Source organism: Hippocampus bargibanti, linkage group LG07, assembly GCF_051943395.1.
Source record: "Hippocampus bargibanti isolate YZ-2025 linkage group LG07, ASM5194339v1, whole genome shotgun sequence".
Classification (NCBI taxonomy): Eukaryota; Metazoa; Chordata; class Actinopteri; order Syngnathiformes; family Syngnathidae; genus Hippocampus; species Hippocampus bargibanti.
Genome location: NC_142740.1, coordinates 2,325,123 through 2,346,410, shown reverse-complemented (window position 1 = coordinate 2,346,410; position 21,288 = coordinate 2,325,123). Strand labels below are relative to the sequence as shown.

Genomic DNA, 21,288 nt, shown 5'->3' with positions numbered 1-21,288 from the left:
TGAAATTGGAAGTAACCAAAGTACTGTAATCAGATTACTATAATCCAATTACTAGTAATGAAATTGCAAGTAACCAAATTACTGTAATCAGATTACTATAATCCAATTAATAGTAATCATATTACACTACTTTACCAGTAATTTGACTGTGTAATCCAATTACTTGTAATCTGATTACGAGTAATGCAATTACTAGTCATCCAATTATTGGATTACCATAATCCAATTACTTGCTATGAAATTGCAAGTAACCAAATCACTGTAATCAGATTACTAATACTCATATTACAAGTAATCAAATGACGAAAAATTACTGGTCATCTAATTACCATTAATTTGACTGTGTAATCCAATTACTAGTAATCCCATTACTAGTAATCAGATTACTATAATCCAAATACTGTAATCCAATTATTAGTAATGAAATTTAGAGTAATCAATTTACTGTAATCAGATTACTAGTACTCATATTACATGTAATCATATTACAATAATTTAATTACTAGTAATCCGATTACTAGTAATCAGATTACAATAATGTTATTACTTGTAATCTAATTACCAATAATTTAACTGTGTAATCCAATTATTAGTAATCTGATCACTAGTAATCCAGTTACTAGTAATCCAATTACTAATAATCCAATCACTAGTAATCTCATTACAAGTAATCTGATTGCTAGTAATCAGATTATCTCTAATTGGATTATATATAGTCAAATTACGAGTAATCAGATTACTAGTAATCGGATTACATGCAGTCAAATTACTGTTAATCAGATTACAAGTAATCAAATTAGTGTAATATGATTACTTGTAAATATATATTAGTAATCTGATTACAGTAATTTGATTACTCAAAATGTCATTACTAGTAATTGGATTATAGTAATCTGATTACAGTAATTTGGTTACTTCCATTTACATTACTAGTAATTGGATAACAGTAATCTGATTACTAGTAATCAGATTACTTGTAATCTGATTACATGTAACCTGATTACTAGTAATCTGATTACTTGTAACCTGATTACTGTAATCTGATTACTAGACGAGCTTCAGGGAGTAGTCTGCTGCTCCCCCAACCTTAGAGCAGGGACGGATCAGAGCAGAGGTCTGGCAGAATTACCAGCACAATTTTAGTTCACTAAACTTCAAATTGAAAAAAAATATTTTTTTTCACCCAAATATGTTAACAAGGCAATTAGGTGACTGGCTACTATTAGCTAGGACTTGAACTCATCATTTATTAAGTAGACAAAAAAATTAACAAGGTAGCATGATAGCTCATGAGCAAACCAACGAGCTATTTTACCTTAGCACGTAAAACCTTAGCCTCTAAAGGCTATTCCCATTTTTTGGGAGGGGCGGGTTTCTTAAGGGACGCCTTTGCCCCTACTATCTTAGCGCCGCCGTAGGCACACATCTCAACAGGTTGTCATTGTTCCTATGTCTGTCATGCCTACCTTTAGCGAGCAACGCTAAAGGTAGAGATAGCCCACCCAGTAGACCACGTTGAACAGGAGGAAGGAGGTGGGGAAAAAGACCCTGGAGTAGGCATCCAGGTCCAACAGGTCGACGTGGACGCGGCCCCTCCGCCACGCGCCGTCTCTGCAGTCGTCGTAGCAACAGAAGAAGGCGCCGCAGTCTTTGCCGTCCAGACACTGCGAGGCGCACGTGTCATCCAAATCCTGCCAGTAGGTGGCGTTGTTCAGGGCGACTACCGTATGAGGAGGCCTCCTGACGTCCAGGACCGAGTAGTTCTGGAAAAACAAAGACATGATCCGACTTCACTGCAGCTTGAAACTAGTCTTTGAAATCCCAAACCTAGTGAGAAACCCCCCTTTTCAAACCTTACCCCTCTCACAAATCTCGAAAACAAAGCATAAATTGAGACCCTCTTCGAGACTAGATGCCCTAACTTAAAAAAAAACGGGTTGACATGTCAACCTGCATTTGAAACCGTAACCCTGACATGAACCGACTAATTTCCAAATCTTAATTTGAAATGCTAATCCTTATTTGAAACCGTAATTTCAAACCCTAAGAATGTTTTGAAACCATCGTTTGAAACCCTAACATTTGTGTAAAACGAAACCCTAATCTGTGTGCAACCCGAAACAAGCCTTGAACCTCGACTCTGTGGTGAAATTCACACCCTGACTAGATGCCCTAATTTAAAAAAAAAAACGGGTTGACATGTCAACCTGCATTTGAAAATCCTGACATGAACCGTCTAATTTCCAAATCTTAATTTGAAATGCTAATCCTTATTTGAAACCGTAATTTCAAACCCTAAGAATGTTTTGAAACCATCGTTTGAAACCCTAACATTTGTGTAAAACGAAACCCTGATCAGTGTGCAACCCGAACCAAGCCTTGAACCTCGACTCTGTGGTGAAAGTCACACCCTGACTAGATGCCCTAATTTAAAAAAAAAAACGGGTTGACATGTCAACCTGCATTTGAAACCCTGACCCTGACATGCACCGACCAATTTCCAAATCTTAATTTGAAATGCTAATCCTTATTTGAAACCGTAATTTCAAACCCTAAGAATGTTTTGAAACCATCGTTTGAAACCCTAACATTTGTGTAAAACCAAACCCTGATCAGTGTGCAACCCGAACCAAGCCTTGAACCTCTACTCTGTGGTGAAATTCACACCCTGACTAAATGCCTTAATTTAAAAAAAAACGGGTTGACATGGATTGGATTGGATTGGATTGGATTTGCCTTTATTAGTCTCACAGTGGAGAAATTTACATTACAACATGTCAACCTGCATTTGAAACCCTGACCCTGACATGCACCGACCAATTTCCAAATCTTAATTTGAAATGCTAATCCTTATTTGAAACCGTAATTTCAAACCCGAAGAATGTTTTGAAACCGTCGTTTGAAACCCTAACATTTTTGTAAAACGAAACCCTAATCTGTGTGCAACCCGAATCAAGCCTTGAACCTCTACTCTGTGGTTGAAATTCACACCCTGACTAAATGCCTTAATTTAAAAAAACGGGTTGACATGTCAACCTGCATTTGAAACCCTAACCCTAACATGAACCGACTAATTTGACAACCCAACGAATGAGTTGGGTTGACTCTAAAACAAGTTTGATCGCCCAAATTCAAACCCTAACTTGCAATTCAAAGCCGTGCTTGAAAACTGAACACGGTGGTAAGGCGGCGTAAAAACCTACATGCCGTTTCCGGTCCATGCAGGTTGGCGTGCGGGTGCAGCTGGAGTAATAGTTGAGGGTGGCGTATTCCATCAGGGCGGCGAAGACAAACAGGAAGCAGACGGTGACGAAAAGGTCCATGGCCGTCACGTAGGACACGCGCGGCAGAGACGTCCTCGCCACCGTACTCAGCGTGGTCATCGTCAGCACCGTCGTGATTCCTGAGGGGGGGCGGAGTCACAAAATGTTTCAAAGTCGAGAATCAGGCACCATTTCTTGAAACCCTAATATGTCGTGTCAGGGTTTCGGACAATTGCTTACAGCTGTTCGTGCTTAAAAGTCAAGATGTGTGGTATTCTAATCAAGAAAACTATGTTTTACTAATGTATTACTTTAATTTGCATGTACTCCCAATAAATACAGTAAAGTCTCGTTATATGGACATTCAAGAGAGTCCGAAAAAATATCGATATAACCGGGACTATCGATATATCCGACCCTGTTTGCATGTAATTTTCTCCGTGCGTAGCCAAGCCAAACCATACCAAACCAAACCAAACCAAACCAAACCAAAACAAAACAAAACAAAACCAAACCAAACAAAACAAAACAAAACAAAACAAAACAAAACAAAACAAAACAAAACAAAACAAAACAAAACAAAACAAAACAAAACAAAACAAAAAGATCCATCAGACATCAAATTGCAGGTAACATCCGACTTACGACCTGCTCGACTTACGACCACCCGTACTTACGACCATGACTTCCACACCCTCTGCTAGCTGCTTTTCGTTAATCCAAATCAACAGTAGTTTTTCAACCTCTTCAATTGCCTGTGACCATTGCTTAGACAACACAGAAACACCCTTAGCTACACGTAGCAACTTAGCGGTCGACTTAGCTATCGATATAACCGATATCGATATAACGAGACTTTACTGTAGCTTGAAAGAGGACTGCAGACGTCTGTCATGAATGGCTCCGTCTCCTGCCGGCAGTAAAAAGACAATCTTTCTGGGTTGGCGTCTTTGTCCACAGTGTCCGATCGAACATCTCTGACAAGGTTTCAAATCGATGACAAGGTTTTAAATGAGTGTTTGGGTTTCAAATGAAGTGATTAAGACAGGGTTGAAGATTGAAAATAAGGTTTCGAATTGGGGTTTCAAACCTGAATTAGGGTTTGAAATTAGGGTTAAGGTTTGAAGAGTTTCCAATGACGTTTTCATGACAGTCCAATGGTTTTTTTTTTAATGAGAAACGGCACTTTTATGAATGATTTCATTTCTAAATTTAGCTCGTGCATACGTAGGATCTATTTAACGAAGTCTTGCGTTCCCGGAACCTCCGCACGTGCCTCGTTCCCCGGCCTCGCTCCCTCGCCTATGTCGCCATGGCAACAAGATGGCACCTCTCGGCTATTTTGGGACTGCATGTTTCATTTTTTTTTGCTTTACGCTGGCTTGTTTACAGAAAGCACCTGAGGCCCCTTAGCGCCGGGAAAAATTCCATTCAATGATTAGGGTTTCAAGTTTATTGTATTGGTTTCAAGATAATTTGACCTAGTTCCTCATTAATTGTGTTCTGTTTAGCTGGGTTGATAGCTTTTTGCATCCAGATGGCTTGTGGAGCCTGATTGATGGGATATTTTAACCTTGCAGTCTACACTCTGCCTATGAACTGAATCAAAGTTGAAACGAGTCCAAATTTCACTGTTTTCTATCCATTTTCTCACTCTCTTTCTGTCGTCTGCCTGTCTCTTTAATTTTATAAAACACCTCCCCCTCTGCGTTCTTGACCAATCACGTGGTTTTAATCGAAGACTAGGGGTGGGGAATAGAGGACAAAAACAGCCATTTTCTTGTTAGGAGAACGGGCTCGTTCGCGAACGACACATCAGTCATTGTGGCGCTCCGTGTGTATCCTGAAAAATAGTTCGTATGCCAAGGTAAAATGTTCATAAATGTAACGTTCGTCAACCGAAAAGTTCGTAAGCCAAGGGGTTCGTAAACCGAGGTATCACTGTACTTTCAAAGAAGGTTGAGGATTGGAAATGTCGTCTTACCCAAAGCAGTCCTGGCTGGTGTTGCATCCTTCTTGATCCAGAAGGAGACCCAAGACAGGACCACAGTGAGGATGCAGGGGATGTACGTCTGAATGGTGAAGTAGCCCATTCGCCTCCTCAGGTCAAAGTACACCGTCATCACCATGTAGTCGCCTACGGGGGTTTTGGTGGAGGGTACGAGTCTGTGTGACGGTCAGACTTTTGGGACTTGGGTTCTCGAGTACCTGCCGTGGTCTTGATGACGTCGGTGGTGTTCCGGAGACCCATGAAGTCAAATTGGTAGAGGCGCCAAGACTTTCGGTCTGCCGTCTCCACAGAGTTTCTCTTCCATTTGTAGACCATCTCGTCTCGCGGGTAGCCGTCTGCAACGGATCCAAAACACGCCGCGTGAGAACACATGCTACATGCTAACGTACCAACAGTTGCTATGCCATCGGCTGTATAATTTCTCCGATTTAAAACCGTGATTATTTCACTGTCTTAGACTTAAAACCACACCAAATTCAACTGCTAACATTCTAACAGTTGGTATGCTAACATAAGTGTCATGCTAACATTTCAACTGTTAGCATGGACACATCCAAGTGTTAAAATAAAAAGTAGTTTTAGGCTCATCATAATGCACATTGGAGTGATCCTAACCTAACAGTGAGTATGCTAACAAATAACTGTTAAGTTAGCAACTGCAAAGAAATATGCTATCACTAACACGCTAACAATGGGTAATGCTAACATATAACTGTTTAGTTTGCAACTGGAAATATACTATTGCTAACATGCTAACAGTGCCGTAATAGTGTTCGTAATAGTATATTTCCAGTTGCTAACAAATAACTGTTAAGTTAGCAACTGGAAATATACAATTACGATCACGTTCATAGATAGCACAGATAGCAAATAGATAACAAGCTAGGTAGCTAGCTACATAGCCAGCTAGATTGCAAATAGCTAGCTAGGTAGCCACCTGGATAGCAAATAGCTAGCCAGTTAGATAGCTAATATACAGCCAGCTAGACAGATAGCAAATAGATAACAAGCTAGGTAGCTAGCTAGATAGAAAGCTAGATAGCAAATAGCTAGCAAGGTAGCCAACTAGATAGCAAATAGTTAGCCAGATAGCTAGCCAGCCAGCTAGCTATATAGACAGCTGGATCGCCAGATAATAATAATAATAATAATAATAATAATAATAATAATAATAATAATAATAATAATAATCCATTTCATTTCCAAGCGCCTTTCAAAACTCTCAAGGTCACTTTCACAGGATAGTTTTTCTGTGGGTGAGCAGCGGCAACCACATGCGCCAGCGTTCACTCAACCCGGAAGTAAATAGATCAAAAGCTAGCTATCCAGCTAGTAGGTAGCGACTACATAGCCAACAGATAGCAAGCTAGATAGCTAGCTTATGATTATTTACAGTCACAGGATAAGTGTTTCTGTGGGTGAGCAGCGGCAACCACACGCGCCAGCGTTCACTCAACCCGGAAGTAACTCAAATAGATAGAAAGCTAGCTAATATATAGCTAATAGCAAACCAGCTAGATAGCTAGCAAGATAGATATGCATATATCTCCTATATGAGAGTTTTGAAAGGCGCTTATAAATGAAATGTATTATTATTATTATTATTATATGACTGTACGTCCAAGCGGATTTCATATCAGCATTGTAATGACTTCATTAGTGGACCGCTTCGTCCCCAACATTATAGGATGGACGCCACGTGGGAAGAGGATGGAGCGGTTACCACGGCAACGGCTGTCACATCGGGCCGACTTCCTTAAGTACAGGTGGACGTCTTTCATTCATGACAGCAGGCGAACGCTTGTTCCGGAGCGTCCCCGACGCGAGGAACAGTGTAAGGGCCTCATTCATTTACACAGCGGTGCTTCCTTTGAGCGGCTTTTTAAAAAGCAGCTTTATTTACATAGCTCGTGCGCGTCCTTTTGTTCGGGAAAAAAAAAATACATAAATAAATAAAAAATGTAATTTCAAGCGAGAACAAGGACACACTTCACAGGTGCAGAATTTAGTAGGAAACGAAGTAAAGCATTACGGTGATCAAAACCAAACAAAACAAAACAAAACAAAGCAAAACAAAGCAAAGCAAAGTAAAGCAAAGCAAAACAAAACAAAACAAAACATAACATAACATAACATAACATAACATAACATAACATAACATAACATAACATAACATAACAAACCAAAACAAAACAAAACAAAACAAAACAAAACAAAACAAAGCAAAGCAAAACCAAACCAAACACAAAAACAAAATAAAGCCAAAACAAAATAAAGCCAAGCCAAACCAAACCAAAACAAAGCAAAACAAAACCAAAACATAACATAACATAACATAACATAACATAACATAACATAACATAACATAACATAACATAACAAACCAAAACAAAACAAAACAAAACCAAACCAAACAAAACAAAGCAAAGCAAAACCAAACCAAACACAAAAACAAAATAAAGCCAAAACAAAATAAAGCCAAGCCAAACCAAACCAAAACAAACCAAAACAAAACAAACCAAAACAAAACAAAACAAAACAAAACAAAACAAAACAAAACAAAACAAAACAAAACAAAACAAAACAAAGAAAAGAAAAGAAAAGAAAAGAAAAGAAAAGAAAAGAAAAGAAAAGAAAAGTAAAGCAAAACAAAACAAAACAAAACAAAACAAAACAAAACAAAACAAAACAAAACAAAACAAAACAAAGAAAAGAAAAGAAAAGAAAAGAAAAGAAAAGAAAAGAAAAGAAAAGAAAAGAAAAGTAAAGCAAAACAAAACAAAACAAAACAAAACAAAACAAAACAAAACAAAACAAAACCAAAACATAACATAACATAACATAACATAACATAACATAACATAACATAACATAACATAACATAACAAACCAAAACCAAACACAAAAACAAAATAAAGCCAAGCCAAACCATACAAACCAAACCGAAACAAAACAAAACAAAACAAAACAAAAATATCCATCAGACATCAAATTGCAGGTAACATCCGACTTACGACCTGCTCGACTTACGACCACCCGTACTTACGACCATGACTTCCACACCCTCTGCTAGCTGCTTTTCGTTAATCCAAATCAACAGTAGTTTTTCAACCTCTTCAATTGCCTGTGACCGTTGCTTAGACAACACAGAAACACCCTTAGCTACACGTAGCAACTTAGCGGTCGACTTAGCGTACTAGTACTGGGACGCTAAGTCACACAAACGCACACCTCGTTCGTGATTTTTGATTATCTCCATCTTCTGCTCGACTGTAATTTTCTTTTGTGTCGTCTTTGGCTTGACACTAGCCTGTTGTGGGGTCTTTTTCAGACCCATAATAGCGAAAGTACTTCACTCGATAGCAAACCATGTCTGCACTCAAACAGAGGGGGTGTGGAAAACTAGTTCGCCAGCCACCGTGGCGCTGTGTGGTTTGGTTCGTTTGTCGAAAAGTAGTCCGTATGCCAAGATTACATTCTTGCGAATTTAATATTCGTATGGCGAAAAGTTCGTGAGCTAAAACGTTTGTAAGTTGAGGAATCACTGTACAATAAAATGAAAAATTTCACACTCAAATTGTTTAAAAAAAAAAACAAAGATACTCACAGCTGGAGAAGATAAGCGGGCACGAGTGTTCGTCCATAGGAAAGTTGTGAAGCTGCAGCTGGCACTCTGCATTTATGGTCAGTCTGCAACGACAATTTAGGTATTTTTTAAAAAAATACGTCATTTTTTCCGAGTGTTTCTTTTTGATTTTGATAAAAAAATGATGCTAAAACCCTTCAAGCAACACATATGTCGCGACAAAGCGCGGCGCAGCACACAAAGACACACGCTCACGGGCATATATTCTTTATCCTCTGTGAAGAACGATAAATATGAGTGCGTTTGATTGAGATGAAGCTGTGAGCTTTTTCACATCTGCGTTATAAGCTTGCCATGTGGTGAAGGCACAGACATAAAAAAACACAATAGCGGACTAGTTTTCCACACCCCCTTTGAGTGCAGACATGGTTTGCTATCGAGTGGAGTACTTTTGCTATTAGTGGACCGAAAAAGACCCCACCACAAGCTAATGTTAAGCCGAAGAGGACACAAAAGAAAGTTAAGGTTGTTGTTGTTTTTTTTGACCGCTAAAAAATGGACGGCAAATGCTTCATGTCACAAAGAGGGTACAGCAAGTGATGAATGAATGACTCTCTGTGTCTTTGTGTTGTCATATTGTTTTTTTATGTATTTTTTTTTTAGTGTTCTTTTGACTTCAAGATGGTGCCGCAAGAGTGTCTGGCTTTCCAGCAGCTCCTGTATTTTGTTTTTTTTCTACTTCTTTCTTTTCTTTCATCTTCCTTTCAAAGCGGCTGATAAATTAGTTGCGAGTTCGGGTCACATGGAAGACCTTGAAAGCAAGTTCTACTTTCAGTTCATTTACAAGCGACATCATTAAATTAAAAAAAAAAAAAAAAAAAAAAGAAAAAAAAGGCAGTAGCCACTTTTCATGATGTCCCATTTAAATGAGCGTTTGGATTAGGTTGCCATGGAAACACTTTTCAATTGGATGCCCGGACCGAAGCATATTTGTAAAAAAAAAAAAAAAAAGATTTTGGTATAATCAATGATATGATTATGACTCATTTCATCATCGCCAGAGATATTAATTGTTAACCACCCCTCTCTTTCAGTTGTGTGTCTACGCTAATGCTAAGCTAGGTGGGTCAAAGCGAATTTCATGTATGCCGAGGATAACATTTCACAGGCAACACAATATTTTTGTGCCCTCTTTTTTTTAAACTCATTTGAAAATATGACAGAGCGCCATTCAAGCTATCTATTCACTGGCTAGCTAGCTATCTATTTGCTAGCTTTTAGCTATCTATTCGCTAGCTATTAGCTATTTATTCCATAGCCATTAGCTATTTTTCACTAGCTATTGACTATCTATTCGCTAGCTAGCTTGCTATCTATTTGAGTTACCTCCGTGTTGAGTGAACGCTGGCGCGTGTTGTTGCCGCTGCTCACCCACAGAAAAACGTATTCAGTGACCTTGAGAGTTTTGAAAGCCACTTTTAGAGGGAAAAAAACAGTTTTTGGTCTGTAACATGATGATGTTGTATTAGCTATCCATTCGCTAGCTAGATGGCTAGCTGTTAGCTGTCTACCTGGCTGGCTGTTAGCTGGCTAGCGGTTGGCTATATGGCTATCTATTAGCTATTTATTACCTATCCATTAACTAGATGTTTAGCTGTTAGCTGTCTTGCTGGCTGTCTGTAAGCTGTCTAACTGGCTAGCTGTTGGCTATTACCTATTTATTAGCTATCCATGAGCTAGCTAGCTAGCTAGCCTTCAACGGTTGCTATGTAGAAGTTCATACGGAGAGATAGCATAGCAACTGTTGCTACGCTAGAGGTTATGGAGATGGTTTAGAATCTTACGAATTATTATAATAAGTACGAAAACCCAAAATATATATATATATTTTTGTTGCTATACCAGGTGAAATTCGTTTACCTCAAGGTATAAAGTATCTTGCCGTCGTTCCATATTCTGAGCAGCTGATTGGGCATGGTGATCCAGTGGGCGTCGGCATTCTTGGAGTTCCTGAAAATGGTGTCGGGCAGCCAGATGAGGCCCACCATGTTGCTGTTGAGCGTCAAGATTTTCATGGTTTCACTGTTGTAACGCAGACGGCTGTCGGTCCACGTCTGCGCAAAGATGATGTCGATTTGGTATTCCTGGAAGAAACCGACGACAACCGTTTTGGAAATTGACACAAAATTGGGCCATTAAGTCCATTTTCAACCGACGCAGGGAAAAAAAGTCATGTTTGAAATTGTGTGTTTGAATCAGCCATGGCTCACTCAGTAGCAGCCCTGGAAAACTTTGACTTCCATCTTGCCCATTTGCCATGATTCCAGGAGCTTGAATTACTATCATTACTTAACCGCGTGAGGCAAGAACGCAGAACATTCCCATGGCAACAGTTCCTTTACGGAACATTTTGGCTTCCTCAAGCTCTCCAAATATTTTCATGTTGCGTTTGACCTTTGGACAAAAAAAAAAGTGCTAAAGTAGCAAGCTAATTACTAGCGCGTTGACAATGAAAGTGGGGGAGGGGGGGGGGGTGATGACCTTTAATTGTGCGCCACCGCGGGGATTTGTGAAAAACGCGTATAATGGCTGACGGAAGAAATGGTTGGCGTGCATTTGCGCAATTGGATCTCACAAAAAGGCATCAGACATTTCCAGCTGGCTAATCTACGGCATAGTTTCGCCAATACGTGGTCGCCAATACGAGGCTGGGAGGTGATTGGTTAGCATCGTTGATCGCTCGACGAAACTTTGCCAAAAGGAACATTTTAACTTCTTTTGAAAAAAAATAATAATAATGTCCTTCCAAAATGAAATAAATATCGATACGTTTAAAGGACAACCGACACCATTTTTTTGTTTCCTAACTGTCATCAGAAAAACATTTTATAGCATCTAAAATACCCAAAACATGCAGGCTGATATTTTTAGTCAAATGCAAAACACCAATAAAAATGACTTAAAGTGTCCCAAAACTTAATTGGTTGCCAGACAGAGTGTGTAAGGCGAAAAGTGTGTATCCCAAAAATAATGTTTCTATAGGAAACCATTAAAATGAGAATAATCCGTTCCCAGGTCCCCATAAAACATAATTTTCTACTAAATAAGGCTTAAAGGACAACCAACACCTAACTGACATCAGAGAATTTTTTTATAGCATCTAAAATACCCAAAACACGCAGGCTGATATTTTAGTCAAATGCAAAACATCAATTAAAATGAGTGTCCCAAAACTACTTCAAAATGACCCCGGAGATGCCGAGTTTCAGAATGTCCCGCCCCGTTGTTCGTGACATCACGCCAGGACGTTTTGCCTTGTTCTAGAATCAAAACAATGGCTTCAGATTCGGAGAAGATGCTTTCTTGTTACTCATCCAGTTATTTATATTATTCAAATAGTTCTGAAGAGGAAAGCATACATGTTTGCAATCAATTAAAGAAGTCCTTCCGTATCAATTCGAGCCATCTAGACTCCAATGTAGCGTCCCAGAAAATGCACAAGATGGCGCCCAAGCTTCGTTAGAAATGGGCTGATTTGTCTGCTGGGAATTTGTGTCAACTAGTATCAAATAGTAGTCTTGGTGCAACACACAACGATTCACCATTGGGTTATTTATTTGGTTTCCTTCTAATTTCGCCATCAACACAAAGTTTTCAGATCAAACAAAGTACCCAAAATGCATTGTGTGTCGCTTTCTCGGTCAGGGGCGTTCCTGACATGACGTCACGTCAGGAACAACCGACGCCTCCGGACAAGTTGCGTCCATAATTTGTAAAATCACTTCAAATGACTTCTACTGAGCGTATTTTACAAAGATTCCACCACATATAGCGATATTTTACGTTTTAAGACTCGCGCTGAATATTCAGGAAGTCTTGTTTTTGAGTTCATGACAATGCCTTAAGTGACGTCACGTGATATCACGAACAAGTGGGCGGGAAGTAGTTTTGGGACACTAACTCATTTTTATTGGTGTTTTGTATTTGACTAAAAATATCAGCCTGCGTTTTTTTTGGGTATTTTAGATGCTATAAAATGTTTTTCTGATGTCAGTTAGGAAACCAAAAAAAAAAAAAAAATGGTGTTGGTTATCCTTTAACGGTAGATTCGTCATGACTTACCATATTAATGGAGGACACAGGTCCGATGCTATTGACGAAAATGTCCACGTCGATGACCGTTGGCTTGACTGTGGAAGAGGAAGGCAATGCTAATTAGCAAAGAAGAGCGACATGGCACGCTAGATGTCACGCTAGCTAGATAGCTAATAGATAGCTATCAAACCTAATCTTGGATAAAATATGTTCCAAATAATATGTTCCAAAGCATACCACATCAAATGGCCAATACCTGGCAATGTATGGACAAAAGAGGATTCTATCTATAACTATCTATTTGCTACCTAGCTGGCTCATTAGATATCAAACTAGCTAACTATTAGCTATCTAGATAGCTTGTTAGCCATCTAGCTATCTATCTATAAGCTTGGTTTCATTCCTTTTCATTCATAGTTTTATTCCATTTCATTCCATAGTTTCTACTATCTTTGTGACTGCTTTATTTCCTGTATATACATACACATATATACATTTAAAGCTATCCATAACTTTGCACCCCCATACCTATCTGACCTTGTTCAAATTTCTATTACCTCTCGTTCCCTTAGATCCTTTAAAATAGCATTTTCTGTGTAGCTCTCTCTCTTGTTTCTATTTATAATTGTATTTTATTTATTGCATTCTTTTTATGATTGTATTTTATTTATTATAATACCTATGCTTGTTTGTGACTGTAAAGTGTCCTTGAGAGCTTTGAAAGGCGCTTAAAATGTAATGTATTAATGTATTATTATATAGCTTTCTATCTGTGTATTTAATTCAGTGTATTAGCTAACTAGCTAGCTAGCTATAGTGCTATCTAGGTGGCTAGCTATCCTGCTATCAATCTGTTGGCTATATATTAGCTATCTACTAGCTGGCTAGCTAACTGTCAATCTACTAACTTCCGGGTTGAGTGAATGTTGCCGTATGTGGCTGCCGCTGCTCACCCACAGAAAAACATATCCCGTGACTGTAAATTAACCTTGAGAGTTTTGAAAGGCGCTTAGAAATCAAATGTATTATTATTATCTATCTACGAGATCCATAGCTTTAGGCGTGTCACATGATCACATATCGCTAGCGTGTTTGTATGATGTGTAGAAAAGGAGTACAATGTGGTTTAATTTCGTCATTAAAGCCGCTTTAACGCCGATCGATTCCAAGAGAAAGGGCAAAATCTTCTTTTCTGTGGTCTTCGCACACCGCGGGATAATCTGCGTTTGATTTCCAATATAAACTCATCAAAAGCAGGTGGATTAAGTTTGCTTTCTTTTTTCTTTTTTGTAGATTAATCAAGAGTGGAAAATCAAGAAAGAAACGCTTGGTCTGTTTTCCTCAGGAGACCCGAGGCTAGCTAGCTGGCTGGTTAGCTATCTAGCTGGCTGGCTAGCTAGCGGGCTATCTGGCTAGCTAGCGGGCTAGCTAGCTAGGTGGTGGCTCACTCGACATGCTAACTTAGCATCACTATGCGCTCCTTTGTGTGTGAGTTATAGTTTCTAGCATTTTCTAGCGAGTGTTTCTTCTTAAGAAATAAATATTTATCATATTTCGTGGTCCAAATGTTTCTTGAGGAGCTTATGAAACAAACAGGAAGTAAACACTTTCCAAAGTAAAACTCTAGAAGAAGAATTGAATCAAAACGCAGGCTACTTAGCTACTTTTGTTAGCGAGCTAGCTAGGTGGTGGCTCAGCAGCTACTTTTGTTAGCGAGCTAACTAGGTGGTAGCTCACCCGACATGCTAACTTAGCATCACTATGCGCTCCTTTGTGTGTGAGTTATAGTTTCTAGCATTTTCTAGCGGTGGTTTCTTCTTTAGACGTAATGAAACAAACAGGAAGTAAACACTTTCCAAAGTAAAACTCTAGAAGAAGAATTGAATCAAAACGCAGGCTACTTAGCTACTTTTGTTAGCGAGCTAGCTAGGTGGTGGCTCAGCCGACATGCTAACTTAGCATCACTATGCGCTCCTTTGTGTGTGAGTTATAGTTTCTCGCATTTTCTAGCGGTGCTTTCTTCTTTAGACATAATGAAACAAACAGGAAGTAAAATATTTCCAAAGTAAAACTCTAGGACAAGAATTGAATCAAAACGCAGGCTACTTAGCTACTTTTGTTAGCGAGCTAGCTAGGTGGTGGCTCACTCGACATGCTAACTTAGCATCACTATGCGCTCCTTTGTGTGTGAGTTATAGTTTCTAGCATTTTCTAGCGAGTGTTTCTTCTTTAGAAATAAATACTAATCATATTTCGTGGTCCAAATGTTTCTTGAGGAGCCGAAGAAACAAACAGGAAGTAAAATATTTCCAAAGTAAAACTCTAGAAGAAGAATTGAATCAAAACGCAGGCTACTTAGCTACTTTTGTTAGCGAGCTAGCTAGGCGGTGGCTCACTCGACATGCTAACTTAGCATCACTATGCGCTCCTTTGTGTGTGAGTTATAGTTTCTAGCATTTTCTAGCGAGTGTTTCTTCTTAAGAAATAAATACTTATCATATTTCGTGGTCCAAATATTTCTTGAAGAGCCGAAGAAACAAACAGGAAGTAAAATATTTCCAAAGTAAAACTCTAAAAGAAGAATTGAATCAAAACGCAGGCTACTTAGCTACTTTTGTTAGCGAGCTAGCTAGGTGGTGGCTCACTCGACATGCTAACTTAGCATCACTATGCGCTCCTTTGTGTGTGAGTTATAGTTTCTCGCATTTTCTAGCGGTGCTTTCTTCTTTAGACATAATGAAACAAACAGGAAGTAAAATATTTCCAAAGTAAAACTCTAGAAGAACAATTGAATCAAAACGCAGACTACTTAGCTACTTTTGTTAGCGAGCTAGCTAGGTGGTGGCTCAGCCGACATGCTAACTTAGCATCACTATGCGCTCCTTTGTGTGTGAGTTATAGTTTCTAGCATTTTCTAGCGGTGGTTTCTTCTTTAGACATAATGAAACAAACAGGAAGTAAACACTTTCCAAAGTAAAACTCTAGGAGAAGAATTGAATAAAAACATAGGCTACTTAGCTACTTTTGTTAGCCGCAGAATGATTGAATTAAAAAAATGTATGTGTCTGACCAGATGACAGCTAAACTGGCTTGTTAGCGGCTAGCTCCAGATGCTAATGTAGTCTACATCTTTCAATTGAGGCCCATCTATCATCAAACATCAACAGAACGGTTTTGAATAGCCCCCCCCAAACTGTTTTGTTCGTGGCGAGCATCTGGGATGGAGTAATTGCACGTAAATAACAGCAATGAAAGTGTACGAATGAATCAATCAATCAATCAATCAGCGTCATCTTTGGGAGAGCTTTTGACAGGGCAAGACGTGTCGCCATGGCGATGAAATTGCTATTGTGAATTAGATTGCTTACAATTTTACGATGTTCTCATGTCATAGAAATTATATTTGATGATTGGAGTTACTTAGCTATCTATTAGCTGTCTGTTAGCGAGCTAGCTTTCTATTTGACTTTGTTCCGGGTTGAGTGAAGGCCTGGCTAGCTATCTGTTAGCTATCTATTAGCTAACTAGCTTTCTATCCGAGTTACTTAGCTATCTATTAGCTAGCTAGCTTTCTATCTGAGTTACTTCCGGGTTGAGTGAAGGCCTAGCTATCTATCTTTTAGCTATCTATTAGCTAACTAGCTTTCTAGCCGAGTTACTTCCGGGTTGAGTGAATGCTGGCGCGTGTGGCTGCCGCTGCTCACCCACAGAAAAACGTATCCTGTGACTGTAAAGTGACCTTGAGAGTTTTGAAAGGCGCTTATAAATGAAATGTATTATTCTTATTCTTATTCTTCTTCTTCTTATTATTATTATTATTATTGTTATTATTATTATTATTATTAGTAGTAGTAGTAGTAGTAGTAGAGGTAGTAGTAGTATTAGTATTATTTGTATAGAGTGGAAATGAAAAGCAACATCCAACACAAGACAGTTGAAAAAGTGCATCGTTTGTCAAAATGAAGCGCCTCATCTCACTTCACCGTAGTTCCCGAGGCAGCAAAAGCCCAACTTTTATCCAAATTAAACTCCTCAACTCACTTCAACAAAGGGCCGTATGAATATGATCTCTAATAAAGGAGCATCAGCGCAGAGCGCCGATGCGTATGTGGAACTGTCGCGGCTTGGAATTGAAGCGGATTTATGTGAGACAATCTCTTTTCGTCAAAGGATGCTACAGCTGCGTGTTTGCTTTCAACATTTATCTTGTAGTCGACGTGCACATTCCACCATGATATCCCTGATCCACTGGTGAAAAAAACGCTTTGATCCTCTCCTCTTTCATCTAGAACTGCTTCATGTAACAAAAAGGGTACAGTGTCTTTGTGTTGTCGTATTATTGGTTACTTTTTTTTTGTTTTTTTTGTTCTTTTGACTTTGAGAGTGGCTGCCTTTACAGCAGCTCCTCTATTTTGTTGTTCTACTTTCATTCCTTTTGTAAGTTTGCTGCTGTGGAATGCAAATTTCTAATAAAGGCAAATCCAATATCAATAATTTTGATAATTACCTCCAATGTCGGGCCTGAGTTTGCGGTCGTAATCCTTGAGGAGCCCGTTGAGGATTTTTGTGGCTTCCGATTGCTGAGATTTGGATGAGAACATGGGGTGGACCGTCACGTCCTCGTAGTCCTCCATGTAGTCCGAGGTCACATGTCTAAACGCACAGATGTTCCTATTGGATAGAATCATCCACTAACGAATGGGTCATTTTTACATTTTGCACCTAAAAAAAAAAGCATATCCTTCAAAATGTTTGTATGCAATCTTTGATAAATGAATTGTTCGTTTTCCACAAATAAAATGTAGTTATTATCAAATAACAGGATATTAGGAGTTAGAAAAATATACATTTTTATATATTACTCTATTATTAATTTTTTCTTTTTGTTTTTTTTTTGTTTGTTTGCATTTCCCCCAATTAACTTCTAAAATTACCCAAAAAACAAGCAGTTGCTTGTATATAAACCAAATGGCATTGCTTTCTTTTCAATAAATAATGTTTAGCTCAATGCTAACACACAATGGTAAATGCCATTAACAGGCTAATGAATAGCACGGTGTCAATGCATCAAGAATTTAAGCAGAGGACAATCCAATATACACACACACACACACATATACAGTGAGACCTCAACTTACAAACACCTTATTTTACAAACTTTTTGTCTTACAAACGTCAAATTTATGAAAATTAAACCTTATAATGAGCACTATTTTCATAATACACACCCACAACGGCTGGCGGAGTGACTTTCGGGGGAAGCACACGACCGAATAGCACCAGAGGTGAAGTTACCAACAGTCCTTATGGAAGGTGACTCTCCTTCCATAAGCCATCAACAGCCATCAAAAACGTAAATAAAACTTTATTTTACAGCACAGTTTATTTCTTTAATTACAGTCCTCATGTAATGCGCCTCTCTTTCCAAACAGCAATTCCCTTTGACCTCCGACCTCCAACGCCATTCCATCAAGCCATAAATGACCATCACAAATGTAAATAAAGTGACTTTATGATACAATGCAGTGTATTTCTTTCATTACAATACAATAGCACATTTATTATACATAGAATAAGGTATCTTGTGTGTAGTTTTAAGGATTATTTAGTTGAAAAGTATATTTTATGGAAACCCGGGAACGGATTATTCCCATTTTAATGGTTTCCTATGGGAATTTTTTTTTTGAGATACACACTTTTCGCCTTACACACTCTGTCTGGGAACCAATTAATTTCGTAAGTTGAGTGCTCTTGGCGCATATATATATATATACACACACATATATATATCCATATACACATATATATATATATCCATATACACATATAAACATATACACACATACACACATATATATATATATACATACACATATAAACATATACACACATACACATATAAACATATACACACATACATATATATATATATATATAAACATATACACACATACATATATATATATATATATACACACACACACACACATATATACAGTACATATATATATATATATATATATATATACACATATATATATATATATATATATATATATATATATATTATTTGTCCTCTGCAAAGAGCCACTCACATTATTGTGGCTTACTGAACAATTGTGGATGTCTCCTTCATATGTTGTTTAAAGGTTACATCTCTTTTGCGTGGATATCTGCTTAGGAAAAAAACTTACTTTTCGATCTTTTTATTTTATGTTTTAATTTTTACATACATTTCCATTACAAATCCCTGTTAATAAATACACATTCATTCCCCATGAAAAGTTACCAGTTTGTGAAATGGACATTTTTTTTCCCCCCCTCATTTTAACTTGAGAAATGACCAACAACAATTTACGGCAAATCCGTATTTTCACCCTTATTCCGAATTTTGTAAAAAAAAAAAAAATAAAAATACATATATAAATAACATACCTTGCATTGAGCGTCACAAAGAAGACGAGGAACAAAGGCAACCAAGCGGAGGTCATGCTGGCCAACAGCTTCTGGTCTCTTGCATTGGAAGTGTTTCCAAGTCCTCCTGGAATCTTCTTCATCCCATTCGCATTCCCCTGAAAGACATTTTTTTTTTCCCTTTTCAGTTCATATCCAAAACGCGGATATTGCCCGGCTTTTGCGCGCAGCATCGGAGCGCGTCCTCCTTCTCCTCTTCATCATCATCATCATCATCATGCCAAAAGGGGGCTTGCGCATCACATGACTTGAGAAGCAGGTGCAGGTGGCTGTGGAGAGAAGATGTGCGACTAGCCAGGGTTGTGTATACACTATACTTGGAGACAAGTGTTTCCCCCCCGGGTAGGTCAGAGTGGGGTGGGGCGGGGTTTATTTTTTTGGAGAGGAAGGAGGAAGAAAATGATTTGTTATTTTTTGTCACAGAATATTTGTAACTATTTTTAAATAATTAAAGTTAATAATCATCGTGATGCATTCAGGTAAATGCTTACATTTGGAAAACACAGTTTTCTTGGTGTACAGTATTACTTTTAATAATAATAGTAATAGTAATAGTAATAGTAATAGTAATAGTAATAATAATAATAATATTAATAATAATAATAATAATAATAATAATAATAATAATAGCAAATAGATAGCAAGCTAGGAAGCTAGCTAGATAGCAAATAGCTAGCTATATAGACAGCTGGATAGCCAGATAATAATAATAATAATAATAATAATAATAATAATAATAATAATAATAATAATAATAATAATAATAATAATAATAATAGCAAATAGATAGCAAGCTAGGTAGTTAGCTAGATAGCAAATAGCTAGCTAGGTAACTATTCTTATTATTATAAAGATGTCACCAGCACATTCAATCGATGAGCTGCTGCCTCCCTCTGCTGGTCATAAAGTGAATTGCAAAGAACACAAATACGCGATGAATAAATACGGATATTATTTATCTTTAAAGTCACGCTTTTATAAGGGTAAAGATTTATATATATATATATATTTGTTTCTTGACAAAACGTCAAGTTTTTTTTTCAGGTGAAGGAAAAAAGTAATTTCAAAGAGTTCTCTTCACAAAGTCGATGCTAGTTTTGTTAGCCACTCGAGGTGTTTTGCCTTGTGTGTTTAGCATTTAGCTAGTGGGCATTTGAAAGGTATGTTATTTGATTGAATACGTAATGAATCTAAATAATTATCCTTGTTTTATGTTTGAAATTCATCTTGGACTTCAGTTAGGTGTATCAAGTATTATTATTATTAAATAATAATAATAAATTTCATTTATAAGCGCCTTTCAAAACTCTCAAGGTCACTTTACAGTCACATGATACGTTTTTCTGTGGGTGAGCAGCGGCAGCCACACGCATCAGCGTTCACTCAACCCGGAATAACTCAAAAAGATAGAGAGCTAGCTAGCGAATAGATAGCTAATAGCTCATTAGCTATTAACTATCTAAGATAGCTAGCTAGCGTACAGTCACAGCTAGCTAAAAAAGATAGAGAGCTAGCTAGCGAATAGATAGCTAATAGCTATCTAGTTAGCTATCTAAGAGAGCTAGCTAGCTTACAGTCACATGATACGTTTTTCTTTGAGTAAGCAGCGGCAGCCATACATGCCAGCGTTCACTCAACCGAGAATAACTCAAAAAGATAGAGAGCTAGCTAGCTAATGGATAGGTAATAGCTAGCTTGCTAGGTAATAGCTAGCTAGTTTACAGTCACATGATATGTTTTTCTGTCGGTGACCCGCGGCAGCCACACGCGCCAGCGTTCACTCAACCCAGAATAACTAAAAAAAATACAGAGCTAGGTAGCTAATAGATAACTAGCGGGATAAGAGAGCTAGCTAGCTA

General features: G+C 38.0%; 1 protein-coding gene across 1 annotated transcript; it reads right to left on the bottom strand.

Annotated features, from left to right (window-relative positions):
* Positions 1-1,061: 1,061 nt before the first annotated feature.
* On the bottom strand, positions 1,062-19,605 carry gabrg3 (gamma-aminobutyric acid type A receptor subunit gamma3). The gene is made up of 9 exons (XM_089001766.1): positions 19,391-19,605; positions 17,463-17,626; positions 12,983-13,050; positions 10,781-11,004; positions 8,882-8,964; positions 5,472-5,609; positions 5,248-5,400; positions 3,204-3,403; positions 1,062-1,763 (listed from the first exon to the last, which is right to left on the bottom strand). The coding sequence occupies exons 1-9, from the start codon at positions 19,600-19,602 to the stop codon at positions 1,482-1,484; spliced, it is 1,524 nt and encodes a 507-aa protein (XP_088857892.1). The 5' UTR covers positions 19,603-19,605; the 3' UTR covers positions 1,062-1,481.
* Positions 19,606-21,288: the final 1,683 nt, after the last annotated feature.